Source organism: Xyrauchen texanus, chromosome 39 (assembly GCF_025860055.1).
Source record: "Xyrauchen texanus isolate HMW12.3.18 chromosome 39, RBS_HiC_50CHRs, whole genome shotgun sequence".
In the NCBI taxonomy this organism is placed as follows: Eukaryota; Metazoa; Chordata; class Actinopteri; order Cypriniformes; family Catostomidae; genus Xyrauchen; species Xyrauchen texanus.
Genome location: NC_068314.1, coordinates 3,525,503 through 3,540,655, shown reverse-complemented (window position 1 = coordinate 3,540,655; position 15,153 = coordinate 3,525,503). Strand labels below are relative to the sequence as shown.

At 40.5% G+C, this 15,153-nt stretch overlaps 1 protein-coding gene across 2 annotated transcripts in view; it reads left to right on the top strand.

Moving 5' to 3' along the window:
- eml6 (EMAP like 6) overlaps positions 1–15,153 on the top strand; it is a 93,145-nt gene that overhangs the window by 60,997 nt on the left and 16,995 nt on the right. The window contains exons 30-33 of one of the 2 annotated variants that reach the window (XM_052111915.1): positions 8,575–8,673; positions 9,005–9,025; positions 12,548–12,721; positions 14,556–14,764. In XM_052111915.1, the coding sequence (XP_051967875.1) occupies positions 8,575–8,673; positions 9,005–9,025; positions 12,548–12,721; positions 14,556–14,764 (503 nt within the window). The remainder of the gene's footprint in view (positions 1–8,574; positions 8,674–9,004; positions 9,026–12,547; positions 12,722–14,555; positions 14,765–15,153) is intronic. The other variant, XM_052111916.1, reaches the window with a different exon arrangement.

Genomic DNA, 15,153 nt, shown 5'->3' with positions numbered 1-15,153 from the left:
CGATATACCCTGATCCTTAACTGTTCTAGGAAGACAATATGTCAAAGAATTCAAAATCATCAGGCTCTGGAGACATTAAAAGACACTTACGTGCTCAATCTGACGCCCCTGACAAGGCCGCAGACCAGGGACTCGATTTGGCAGGAGAAGTGCAGAATATTCGGCAAGAATTGTTGAATTTGTCAGCAATGCTGACAAAGGTCTTTGCTGACTAGGATGATCTTGCTGTAATATGTCGATCGATCACTGCCATGGAGATGAAATTCACTGAGGTGGTTACAAGAGTGGGGGATGTCGAGAAATGGATCGATTATCTGGAGTCATCGAAGAGGGAATTAGCTGCTAATCCACTAGTGACCATAGTCAAAGATACTAGATATGGAAAATCGTAGTTGGCGGAATAAGGTCCAGATTCTTCCTGAGGGTGAAGAAGGTCGGGATTACGGTGAAAATCTTGGACGGAAGGGCTCCTTCCGTGTCTGCTCAAAATAACAGGCCATAAGCTGGAAATCGAGCAAGCTCACAGGGTTCCAGCTCGTTGATCTGCTGTGGGAGACCCGAGGCCTGATCAATTTTGTCCAAATTTCTGAGATCATCCGATAAAGATCCCGTGTTATGCAAGACGAGGAGTAAAGGAAGGCTTTCTTGGAAGAACCACAACATTTTCTTGTTCCCAGACTTTGCGAATTCGAGAGAGAAACATGATCGTTTCAAGGAATGCAAGAATCTCTTACATCAACAGAAGGTTGCTTTATCACTGATATTCCCGGCCAAATTGGGAATATATGCTAAGGATGGCCCAACATATTTACATGTCCCCAACAGGCAATGTCCTTCATTAAGTCAATGGACTGAGTATGTTTTTTTGTGCTACTCACATTGCAGCCACGTAAGCCTGACTCACTGAACATTCACTTGACTGTCCGAGGAAACTGAGCACCCTTTTCGTTTATTTTTGTGCTGGTTCCACCTGGCCAGTGGCGCAAAAAGTGGGTATGCGCTATATGCGGCTCATAGGGGCGCCGCACCATGGGGGCGCTAAAGCGATGGTAAAAAAAAAATAAAAAACGAAATATAAAAGTTATATAAGTTAAATATAAAAAAGTTATATAAATTTTAGAGGACTAACAGAGTAGGCGCCGGCGCCCTCATAAGATTCCATCATAGAATTTATTTTGACAGAAGGGTAATATCGCGATGCGAGCGCTGAGTGAGCAGCAGGAGTGAGTTGTCGTTAAAACTCAAAGATGGATAAAGCAAAAAAGCTGTCGGCGGCTAAAAACTGAAAAAGAAAGAGGGAAAAGGAGATTGCATGTCAAGGGATGCGACAGCAGCTTAATAAGTGGATGGTGAAAGGCAACAGGTAGGATTTAAAGTGTGACGTCTGTGCTTGGAAGCTTGCAAATATTCATGTTAACAGACTAGCTAGCGTTTGCTAAGACTGGGAATGTAGCAGCCAAAATATGTAGCTAGCTAGCTTAGAATATGCAAAACCGAGGTTGCCGAGCTGAAAACTGAAAAATATAAGGTAGCATGTACGATAAATGACAAGAATCTGGAAAACAACTAATGCAATATCTCTGGTTTACCATGGAATCATGCATAGATTTGCTAGCAAACTTGGAGGCTTGCAAATATTAATGTTAACAGACTGGCAAGTGTTTGCTAACTTAATGCAAAATAATGTTGCTGATATTTACATTTAGATTTTGGTTAAACCCTATGGTAGGGTCACATCTCTCTCTCTCTCTTTAAAAATCTGTGCTATGTGTGTGTGTGTGTGTGTGTGTGTATATATATATATATATATATATATATATATATATATATATATATCGATGCAATACTAGATAAATTGGCAAGTAAAAAGGCACGCCATGTTACAATTTAGTAGAAACTAAAGAGCGCTTTTGAATGTTTGGTAGCAACATTGTTACTTGGATTGGGCATCGAGAATCGGTGACTGACTAGTTCTAACTGTTTATTCTGTTTGTTACTGTTTATTCTGTTTGTAACTTTTTATTATTTGTTAACATTGTTAACAATATGTACATATATACCGTAGGCCTACAGTGGCTGTCTGATATACTTTCAAATAAACCTTTATTATTTGAAGCCCATACATGATGATGTCCTGCAAACTTAGTTATTTATAAGTGGGGGGTGTGTGTGGGGGGATGCTCAAAATTGTTACTGCATACCCCTCTAACACTGGGTAGTTGCGCCCCTGCACCTGGCGGCTGGAGTTTTTTTGTGTGTTGGAACACTCCTTCAGGACAGTGTTGTGGATGAATCTGCATGTTTTTTGTGGTTATGTCTCCTATTGGTTGGAGTTTGTTTTGTGGAGAATTTCTTGCAAGTCATTGGAGTGATTTGGTAATTTGTTGCACTTATGTAACAGCTGAATTGGCCAGCCCACTGAACATTTGTTTGACTGTCCGAGGAAATTGAATAGCCTTTTCTTTTTCTTTTTTTTTGGTTCCGCTAGCGGCTGGAGTTTGTTTTGTGGAGGAACACATCTTTGGTACAATTATGGGGATGAATCTACACATTCTTTGTGTTTATTCTTCCTATTGGCTAGAGTTTGCTTTATAGATTATCTTCTGTTTTGTAACTCTGTCTCACAGAATTTGTATAGAAACACCAGACTTGAGCAATCTGATAGCAAAATTGTCAAGGGGGCTCTCGTAGGCATTCATGGACTGTTTGAGTTTAGAAGGTTGGCGCTGTCGTGCGTGGGGTTAATGCACACATTTTTCTTTTTTCTGTTTGTTTGGTTCGGGGGGAAGTTTGAGGTTTGTTTGTTGCACTAATGTTGGAATGCGATCTTTATCATTTTATTTTTGACACACAATCTATTTTTTCTAATGTCAAAATGTTAAATGTTAATACGAGTGGATTGTCTCTCTGCATATAGAATGTGAATGGATTGGGGCACCCCATAAAAAGAATGAAGGTTATTTATCTTCTTAACATGAGAAATATGATGTAGTGTTTTATCAAGAAATGCATCTTTCCCCGCAGGAAGCTGAAAAATTGGGGAAGATATGGGGTGGACATGTTTTCTTAAGTGCTGGCTCAAGTAAAGCAGGGGAGTCATTACACTGATAAGTAATCATCTACAATTCAAATATCTCAAACAGATTAAAGATACATTAGGAAGAGTCATTATTGTTTTAACAGAAATTCAGGGGCAATGTCTTATTTTGGCTAATATTTACACACCTAATGTTGATGATCAGGGCTTTTTATAGATCTTGAAGGCATGTTGCAAGCTGCTGGCACCCCTCATGATATAATATTGGGAGGATAATTTAATCTTTTTGGTGGACTCCATCCTTGATTGTAGTGAAGCAAAAGTGTGTAAGCCCCCAAGAGCAACATTGATGCTTCACAGGATGTGTAAAAATCTTCTGACATATGGTCTCTCGCCTACCATATGTCAGTAAGATTTATGTCATTTATGTCAAGATTTATGTCATCAGTCAGTTAGATTTATTTTATATCTAAGTCCCTCATTTCATCTGTTGTTGATTGCTCAATTGAAAACTGTTATGAATGAGCAGCGAGGCAGACGAGGAGGTGCGGATCCAAACGCAGTTGACTTTATTGAAAGATCAAATAAACAAATAAACACAAAAGAAAAACCCACAATGGGGAAACAGGAAACTAAAATACAGAGAACTCGGGCAGGGAAAACACACCAGGCTAACAACACTCAACGACAGACAAGGAGAGAACAAGAAGCAGGGCTTAAATACACAGGGAGTGATGACTAAATGGGACACAGGTGAGAACAATGAACAAAATGGCAGTGATGATGACAGGTGGATACTGGGAAGTGTAGTTCTTTTAACAACAGACTAGTGAGACAGTGGAGCTAAACAAGGAACAAAAGTGAACCTATGGAGTGCAAAAGTGACAAAAATGGTAAACAAAAAGGGCAACAGTGAAACAAGACAAGGTAAACATAACAAAAACATTTTATTCTCAGATCATGCCCTTGTGTGTTTAGAGGTGTTGCCACACACGGAGAAAAATAAATAATATAGTTGCTGCTTTAATGTATCCCTTTTGCAAAATCCTTATTTCAAACAAATGTTAATGGCTGAAATCAATGTTTATATGAAAACCAACTGGTCCTCAGTGTCCTCTGTGGGCTTGGCTTGGGTTCACTTAAAGCAGTTCTTAGGGGCCAGATCATACAGTATGCCTCATTCACCAAAAAAATCAAAATCATGAGAACTCATGGAGTTGGAAGGGAGTATTAAAATTACAGAGGCGGTAAACGTCTGATGGCCTCAGACAATTGACCTGATTGAAATACAGATACAGGTGGTCTTTTGGCTAATCTGGGCAAGAAAGTCATACTTTGACTTAGGAGACAAAACAGGAAAACTTCTGGCTAGATATATGAAACAAAGACAATATTTTTCTATCATTCCCTCAGTGAAATATCTTGGTGGTGAATTTTTACCTCAGGCATTGATATTAATAATGCTTTTAAAGAATTCTATCTTGATCTTTATATCCCCTGGGTGGACGGCAGTGTCGAGGACTCTGCGACGGGCATCCCTCCTCCTTCCCGGGTTTCGACTCCAATGTAAGGGGGTTAAGATGGGCAAGGAGGAGGCGAGATCCGGCTTGTCAATATGAATAATAATTTAATGAAAACTTAAACCACAACACACAAACATAAACACACACATGACGGACATGCCCATAATTCTCTCTCTCTCGAACCATCGTCACCGTCTGCCTTTATCCCTCGCGCGCCCCATCAGGCCGATTGGGGACCGGGTGTGCGACATTCTAGCCCAGCCCGGCCCCGCCCCCCTCCACTCCACAGTGTGTTATTCCTGGTTGCGGTCAATACCTTCGCGCCTTCTGACGGCCACGATCGAAGTCTTTCGTGCCTGGGCGCTGCCCACGCCGAGACATCTTTCGTGGATGCGCCATGGAACCCTCCACTCTCCCCTGAACCCTCGCAGCTTGATGATTGGTATCTGGGCTCGCGGAAGTGCACAAAGAGCTGACGAGTTTGTGGGAGGCACCTTTCACTATCCAGTCCTGGTCTCTCGGCTCCACCGCTTTCACTACCCTTGATGGCGGAGCGGCCAGGGTGATGTCCCCACTGGATAAGGTGCTTGCAGTGCACCTGGGTTGTGTATAACCCAGGTGCACAACCTTATTATCAGGTTCCTGAGAGGCACTAGGAGGTTGAATCCCTTCAGACGATGCCTTGTTCCCTCATGGGACCTCTCCATAGTCCTGCAAAGCCTGCGAGGGCCTCCCTTTGAGACCTTAGAGTCAGTAGAGCTTAAGGCACTCTACTTGAAGACTGACCTCCTGACAGCACCCACCCCAGCAAGAGGGTTGGGGACCTGCAAGCGTACTCTGTCAGCGAAATGTGCCTGGAGTTTGGTCCGGGCTACTCTCACGTGATCATGAGACCTCGACCAGGCTATGTGCCCAAGGTTCCCATGACCCCTTTCAGGGACCAAGTGGCGAACCTGCAAGCGCTGCCCAAGGAGGAGTCCAACCCAGCCTTAGCGTTGCTGTGTCCGGTGTGCGCTTTACGCATCTATTTGGATCGCACGCGGAGCTTTATGATCTCTGAGCAGCTCTTCGTCTGCTTTGGTGGACAGCGGAAAGGAAGTGCTGTCTCCAAACAGAGGATCGCTGACTGGATCATCGATGCCATAGCTGTTGCATTCAAGTCTCAGCACGTGCCACCCCCTGCAGGGCTACGAGCCACCTGGGTTCTGACCAGTGGCGCCTCTCTAGCTGACAATTGCAGAGCAGCGGGCTGGGCTACACCCAACACCTTTGCAAGATTCTACAATCTCCAGGTTGAGCCGGTCTCGTCCCGTGTCTTAGCAGGAACGAACGGGTAAGTCTGGGTTGACCGGCCGGGTATATTGCTTGCACCCAGCACCTTTCACCTCCCTTGAGCTGAAGATGTGCATTGTTGATTCGCAGTAGTGTTCACAAATGTGTTCCCTGGATGATTTCCTCCTAGCCCAATGGCTGACGAGTTTGCTGAGAGTTTGCGTAGCCAGCCCAGTACCTGTGCTAACTACGCCCCATCCTGGGACAGGTGTTTCGCATGCACCGGTTCCCCATGGGCAACCCCTTGAGATGTATATTCCACTGAAAAACGTTTCCCTGTTGGGAAACTGCGTCTTCCTTGGGCAGAGGTCCCTCTGCCCCAGTCTCCATGCTTGTAGAGCCTCCTCCCCCATTGGGCAGGACCTACCATGGGACTTCTCCGCATGACATACTTCCAACTAGACTCGGCAAGACCATGTGACGTATTTCCATTTAATACCCCCCACCCCCCTCTCTCTGGGTGGGGTGTGGTCTCCGCGGTGTCTTCCCCTTGGGAATAACATCCCAACAACGTGGACACTGGCGTCCTATTTGGTTAGCGAATTCTCTCTTTTTCTGGGGAGAAAAAGAAAAAAAGAGGGAAAAGAGGCATGACTAGGACAAGCCTGTCCCTGTCTTTTGGGTAGTCGACTCGTCCCCAAAAGGGCTGTTCGACACTCACACTAGGGTCAGGGGAGGTTATGGGCCGGCCCAGTGTGCTGGTTATGCGTCTCCGACCGTCTCGCACCGCCGATCCACGTAACCTATATGAGAGCGCAGTGTTGGGATCCTTTGAAAATTTGGTTCAACGTTTTGGGATTCCGAGATCTAAGTTCTTTATTTATTTACAGTTGTGCCACCTGCTATGTTCTAGTTTGGCAGTAGAATACACCCACCGAAAGTGGCAGATACTCTAGGAGGGGTTATTACTGCTTTTGGAAAAGGTCATGAGGCATCAGTGTATTTCTCCCTGCTAATTCTGTCTGGGGAACGGAGCTTTATCTTCTATCAAGAGATTATGGGAGAACGATTTAAACTTGCTATTGGAGGAGGGAGAGTGGGCCAGGATTCTAAAAAACATCAAGTCTGAATCTACGTAGAGACTCAAAGGTGCGCCTTATGCAATTTAATATATTACATAGATTCTATTGGACCCCCTCTAGATTATATAGGCTTGGTCTTAAAGACACACCCTCCATCAGAGGATGGAGACACAACCCATGTCTTTTGGTGGTGTGTTAAGTTCCAAGAATTTTGGTAGAAGGTTCAGAGTTTTGTGTGTGATGTATTGGGCACTCGGATTTCATTTTGCCCCAGACTCTGTATTTGGGCGAGGGGGCGGTCATCGATTTAGAGAATAGACACATAAAGAGTTGGGTCCTAACCAGTGTCATGATTGCCAGACTGATAGTTTTAAGGGGATGGAGGTCGGCTGGAGTGCCCTCATTTCAGGAGTGGCGCTTTGAGATGAGGAGGGTGGTGGCTTTTGAAGAAAGGTCATTTAGAAGACTGGGTAAATTGGATTAGTTTGTGGGGAATTGGGGTGGATATCTGGTGTTTCTGGAGGGCTCTTGGGGAGGGGCAGTGTGTGTGTGTGTGTGTGTGTGTGTGTGTGTGTGTGTGTGTGTGTGTGTGTGTGTGTGTGTGTGTGTGTGTGTGTGTGTGTGTATGTGTGAGCGTGTATTTATCACTTTGTGGGTACCAAATGTCCCCATAAGGATAGTAAAACCGAAATTTTTGACCTTGTGGGGACATTTTGTCGGTCCCCATGAGGAAAACAGCTTATAAATCATACTAAATTATGTTTTTTGAAAATGTAAAAATGCAGAATGTTTTCTGTGAGGGTTAGGTTTAGGGGTAGGATTAGGTTTAGGGGATAGAATGTAAAGTTTGTACAGTATAAAAACCATTATGTCTATGGAAAGTCCCCATAAAACATGGAAACACAACATGTGTGTATGTGTGTGTGTGTGTGTGTGTGTGTGTGTGTGTGTGTGTGTGTGTGTGTGTGTGTGTGTGTGTGTGTGTGTGTGTGTGTGTGTGAGCGTGTATTTATCACTTTGTGGGGACCAAATGTCCCCATAAGGATAGTAAAACCCGAAATGTTTGACCTTGTGGGGACATTTTGTTGGTCCCCATGAGGAAAACAGCTTATAAATCATACTAAATTATGTTTTTTGAAAATGTAAAAATGCAGAAAGTTTTCTGTGAGGGTTAGGTTTAGGGGTAGGGTTAGGTTTAGGGGATAGAATATAAAGTTTGTACAGTATAAAAACCATTATGTCTATGGAAAGTCCCCATAAAACATGGAAACACAGCATGTGTGTGTGTGTGTGTGTGTGTGTGTAATCATGTATGACCACTGAGATGTTGTTGGGTTGGAGATTGGGAGGGGGAGGGGTAATAGTGGGGGTTAATTTTTAATTCTGTGTATATATGTTTTGTTTTTCTATGTTTAATATATGAATACAAATAATTGTTAATCAGCAAAAGTACAAATATTACATATAGAATATTTGAAAACTTTTGACAAATAAATAAAAAACAAATACTAATATTCCATGTTGTCTCTCAATTAATATGACCTCAGAAAACTGCATGTACAGTATAATAATTACAAAACTTTAGTAGATTTTGCTGAAGTATGGCATGCCACACTGTTTAATATGCCACATGAATTACCCATAATCTGATGATTTTCAGGTACTCAAAGCTTTTACCTGGAGCACACGGATGACATCCTCTGTCTAACCGTCAATCAGCACCCAAAATATCAAAACATCATCGCCACTGGTCAGATCGGTAAGTGTGTTTGTGTAAACGGCTACTGTACAAAAAAACTCTTTACATGCAGTATGATTAGTCTGGCTTCAACAAATATCTTAATGCTCCACTTAATGCATATTTATTTAACTTTCACCATCTAAATCATTTTCATTCACTTAAGTTGACTTGCTTTGGCTTTCTTCAGTGTGCGCTGCTTGATTTTTGTGTTAATAACAAGCCTGCCTGTGATTTTGCTGATAATTTGAATTTCTCTGCTTTGGCACTAAGAGCAGCTCTTCTCATTGCTGTTTTTTATTTTTTTTATTTATTACTGTCCCATCCGCTCATTCAACACTTCTCCACACAGGCGACATCACCGACTTGCCAGGTAGGACTGCAGCACCCTCCTTCCATGTGATTTCATTTGATCTCACTCACCTTTTGTTTGATTCCAAAAGTTCAAGGAAATAATTTTTTGGCTCCAACACATTTTTACATGTAATGTTCCAGGTTAAATACAATTTAAATGAATAGTTCACCCAAGAAATATTTTCTATCATGATTTATTTTTCAAAGAATATCCTCTCTTTTCTGTGTAATAAAAGTGAATGGGGACAAGGGTTGTCAAGCTTCAAAATGACAGAAAAGCACCATTTACATAAAAATAACATAAAAGTAGCCCATACCACATGTGAGGAACAGACCACTGTAGTTCTTGAAGCAATTATAGCAGCATCGTGTTAAAAAGACGTGATGTATTTATCTGAAAGTTACAGAAAACTCCAGCCACTGGAATTAATTCATTAAGGCTTACTGTAACTTGATGATCGTCCACCTAGAAAAGTACTTGGAAATAATTTATTTTGTTGCTAAAAATGCTTTGTAAAAAATATATATATTAGTGCTTTAGCAAAAATACTAGCTTCATTTCTGCTTTTAACCCCCCCTGCCCCATATATTTCCATTGTACAGTGGAAATAAAAAGTCTACACACCCCTGTTAAAATGCCAGGTTCTTGTGATGTAAAAGAACGAGACAAAGATAAATCATGTCAGAAAACTTTCCACCTTTAATGTGACCTTTAACGTGAACAATTCAATTGAAAAACAAACTGAAATCTTTGTGGGGGAAAATAAAAAAATTAAAAACTCACAATAACCTGGTTGCATATGTGTCCACACCCTTAAACTAATACTTTGTTGAAGCACCTTTTGATTTTATTACAGCACTAAGTCTTTTTGGGTAGGAGTTTATTAGCATGGCACATCTTGACGTGGCAATATTTGCCCACTCTTCTTTGCAAAAGTGCTCCAAATCTGTCAGATTGCGAGGACATCTCCTGTGCACAGCCCTCTTCAGATCACCCCACAGATGTTCAGTTGGATTCAGGTCTGGGCTCTGGCTGGGCCATTCCAAAACATTAATCTTCTTCTGGTGAAGCCATGCTTTTGTGGATTTGGATGTATGCTTTGGGTCGTTGTCGTACTGAAAGGTGAACTTCCTCTTCATCTTCAGCTTTCTAACGGATGCCTGAAGGTTTTGTGCCAAAATTGCCTGGTATTTGTAACTGTTCGTAATTCCCTCCACCCTGACTAAGGCCCCGGTTCCAGCTGAAGAAAAACAGCCCCAAAGCATGATGCTGCCACCACCATGCTTCACTGTTGGTATGGTGTTCTTTGGGTGATGTGCAGTGTTGTTTTTGTGCCAAACATACCTTTTGGAATTATGGCCAAAAAGTTCAACCTTGGTTTCATCAGACCATAACACATTTTCCCACGTGCTTTTGGGAAACTTGATGTTTGTTTTTGCAAACTTCAGCCAGGCTTGGATGTTTTTCTTTGTAAGAAAAGGCTTCCGTCTTGCCACCCTACCCCATAGCCCATTCATATGAAGAATACGGGAGATTGTTGTCACATGTAGCATGCAGCCAGTACTTGCCAGAAATTCCTGCATTTCCTTTAATGTTGCTGTAGGCCTCTTGGAAGCCTCCCTGACCAGTTTTCTTCTCATCTTTTCATCAATTTTGGAGGGACGTCCAGTTCTTGGTAATTTCTCTAATGTGCCATATTTTCTCCACTTGATGATGACTGTCTTCACTGTGTTCATGGTATATCTAATGCTTTGGAAATTCTTTTTTACACTTCTCCTGACTGATATCTTTCAATAATGAGATCCCTCTGATGCTTTGGAAGCTCTCTGTGGACCATGGCTTTTGCTCTGAGATGCAACTAAGAAAATCCTAATAGAACAGCTGAACTTTATTTGTGATTAATCAGAGTCACTTTAAAAGATGGCAGGTGTGTACTGACGTATATTTAACATGAGTTTGAATGTGATTGGTTAATTCTGAACCCAGCCACATCCCCAGTTATAAGAGGGTTTGCACTTATGCAACCAGGTTATTGTAAGGTTTTTAATTTTAATTTTTCCCCCACGAAGATTTCAGTTTGTTTTTCAATTGAATTGTTCACATTATAGGTCACATTAAAAGTGGAAAAAGTTCTGACATGATTTATCTTTGTCTCATTCTTTTACATCACAAAAACCTGGCATTTTAACAGGGGTGTGTAGACATTTTATATCCACTGTTTGTGCATTTTCCCCATGTTTTGTGTCCCACTTTAGGAAAAAACTACCATTAGGCAAGGGCCTAGCCAGGAAATTACTTTAGGGTGGGCCTCAATAAAAAAAAATGTTTTGCCCCAATTTAGAAATATATATTTGAAGTCATAGAGAAATCTCTAATATTCTAATATTCCCACCCCGGCCCACCCTTGGCTATCTCACTGCGGTTAGCAAGAACACATTCTCATGTTTGCATTAGTCATCATGCAACCGATTTGCTTGATTTTGTTACTTCTTAAAAATTAATTCATATTCGAGTCATTTTGTGGTCTGCTTGCAGCCTGTTTGCCCCCTTGGGACTGAAATGCATATCTAACTTTGACATGCCTGTGCCATATGCTTGCTCTTTCTTGTTAAATGCCCAGAAGGGGTTACCTTTAATAATAGTGATCCCAAACTAATCCTGCTGTTTTATTAATATCTCTAACACAGTGGTTCTCATCTGGTTTGTCATGACTTAAAAAAGTGTTTATTACTTTTAATGTTTGATTTTGATATGACGTGAGTAGTTTAATCCATGTCTTCTAAAGTGATACAGTAGTTTTTTTGGTGAGAAACAGACAGAAACTGTCTGTATACATATCTGTATATAATTTCTCTATAAATCTTGATATCTGCTGTCTCCTTGCTGATCATGATTTGAAGCTCAGAGCGCATCTTCCTCATCAAGCACGACGAAGTGTAATCAAGCTTCATATTATGACTGTGCCATGGGGTCTGCAGAAGTTTTGGACCCTATTGACTTGCATCGTATGGATATATTCATATCATATCTCCAAAATATATTCGTTTCTGTTCCGCAGGAGGAAAAAGTCTGCGCACTTAAACAAACCTCACAAGCAGCGCAGCCACAGAATGAGAGTCGTTTACACACACAGGAGTTATTATTGCTGGACGAAGCTGATCTAATCACAACAGAATAATGGGATCTCGCGATTTTCATTTTCAACTACTTAAATCAATGAGTTCGATTAATTAATTGGTATGTTGTGTAATTAACTCAATTACAAATTTTACATTATTGACAGTCCTTCTTTTTTATGCTGCTGAAGCAAAACCAGTTAAGAACCACTGCTCAAACCCATAACATTTGCATAATAAAAGTCTTCTAATAAAACTAATGGGTTTGAATTTGTTTTAAATGGGTTTATACTTAAAGGAACAGTTTGGGAAGCGCTATTTTATCCTCCGGCTTTTAAAACTGTTCCCCGACAAGAATATTGATGGTTTTCCAGTGCCAAGCAGGCATTTTCTGATGTCTGGCTTTTTGTGCATTTTCCTGTAGGTCTGGCGCCATGCATTCATGTGTGGGACGCCATGAGTAAACAGACGCTGTCTGTGTTGCGCTGTTCTCACGCTAAAGGGATTGGATACGTGAACTTCAGTGCCACGGGAAAACTGCTGCTGTCTGTGGGGGTCGATCCGGAACATACAATCACTGTGTGGAGATGGCAAGAAGGTGTGTTTGTGTGTGAAGTTATCATGAAATGGTGTTCGCAACCCTTTTTACTTTAGTGATGTGACGTATTTCTAAGCGAAACAGCGTATTCTGAAAAGGTTTTTTGGGTGGACTTGATTTTATGCATTGGCAATTGATTGAAGGGTAAAAAGTCTCTTAAGATGGCTTGGTGATATGAGCCCAAAAGGAAAGTAGCTTCAGATACAGAGCAATTTATTACATTTAATGAAAAGATTATGAAGACAAACATGTATTTATTTTATAATGTGCACCTATGAATAATTGACAAAGTGACCATGAACGTGCATTAAGAAATAAAAATGGGCTGAATTTTGATTACATTTTTAATTTGAAAATTACGTGTTACATTATTGTGGGAAAAGGGAGAGGTTTTCAATAGATTTTTCAGTAAATAAATAAAATAAAAGTAATCCATGTTACTTTTCTAAATGTCAGGTATTTCTGTGTAAATTCAGAAAGTAATGTGTGTCTATTTTATCTGATTACAATGTGAGTAGTTACAGTAATTGAATTATATTTTTGTCATAAAGTAATGCATTTATAAATTACTGTAATTGGAATAAAGTTACTGACTGAAGTTAATTACTTTTAAGTACATTACTTGGGTAACACATATTTTTAAAATAATATTTTTTATGTTTAATATATTTTAAACATGAATTATGTTAATAAGTATGTCTGCTTGCATTTCTGTGTCGGTTGAAGGTTGTGTGCCCCCTAACGAGAAAAATATACATTAATTTGAATTTGAAAATGAAAAAAACTTCTTTGAAAAGTGTTTTAGAACTTCAAAGTAAAGTAATTAGTAATGTGATTCTTTTTTAGAGAGATAATTAGCATTTTGAATTGGATTACTTACTTTGAGTAACACCCAAAGCTGGTTGTGGAAATGGCCTTACTTGCTTAGAACCATTGCATTGTGGATCAGTGCGTACAGTATATGCGGGTCAAATCTGTATCTTCTCAGAAATGTAAAGTCCAATTAAATAAATACAAATATATAATTGTATTACTTTACTTGTTACTTCCAAAAGTAATTTACTCTCACCAAGCACTTTACTAGTAACACTCTGGTAGCCTACTATTAAAGTGCCCGACATGGTCTTCTGCTGTTGTAGCCCATCTGCCTCAAGCTTTGACATGTTGTGCATTCTGAGATGCTATTCTGCTCACTGCAATTGTACAGAGTGGTTATCTGAGTTACCGTAGCCTTTCTGTCAACTTGAAACTGTCTGTCCATTCTCCGTTGACCTCACATCAACAAGGCGTTTCTGTCCACAGAACTGCAGCTCACTAGATATTTTTTGCTTTTGGCACCATTCTGAGTAATTTCTAGAGACTGTTTTGTATAAAAAACTGTAGATCAGCAGTTACAGAAATACTCAAACCAGCCCATCTGGCACAAACAATCATGCCACGGTCAATCATTGAGATCACACTTTTCCCCATTCTGATGGTTGATGTGAACATTAACTGAAGCTCCTGACCCATATCTGCATGATTTTATGCACTGCTGTCACACGATTGGCTGATTAGATAATCACATGAATATGTAGGTGTACAGGTGTTCCAAATAAAGTGCTCGGTGAGTGTATGTAAACTGTTTTAATTGTAATGTGCTACTTCCAGAACTGGTGAACGATACAAACCATTAATCATCGACAATACTCAATTATTTTCTCAGATTTTCCACTTTCCATACAGGTGAAATAAAATCGCAAACAACCAACCAAACAATTATTCAGTTGTTTTTCTGTTCCAGTGCACTTCAATCCGTTCGTAGTTGTTGACGATGTTTTCCTCTGCTTTTTAGGGTCTAAAGTTTGCAGTAAGGGTGGTCACATGGATCGGATCTTCGTGGTGGAGTTCAGGCCTGACTCGGACACCCAGTTTGTTTCAGTAGGAATCAAACACATCAAGTTCTGGACGCTGGTGGGTGGGTCTCTGCTGTATAAGAAAGGAGTGATCGGAGCGGTGGAAGATGGCCGCATGCAGACCATGCTCTCTGTTGCATTTGGAGCTGTGAGTCACATTGATTTATATATATGTGATACAGGATTTACTGTATACACAGTACTGAATATATGAGTGACACGTGACAAGAAATGGCATTTAAAGAAAAACACTTAACACTTAATAATATTCTTTTAAACAAATGAATGAAAATCCGTTGATGAGTGTGTCTGATTTATATCAAGTCAAGTCATTATTATTTGTATAGCGCTTTTCACAACTCACACAATTTCAAAGCAGCTTTACAGGAAATCATGTTTTAACAAAAATAAAAAATCAACTGTAATATCTATTAAGTCTTACAGTGATCATTGTGTAGTTTCATTAAATATGATTGTAAATTGTGTATAAAAATTAGATAATTAAAAAATAATTGTATTTAGAACACCTGTGAACAA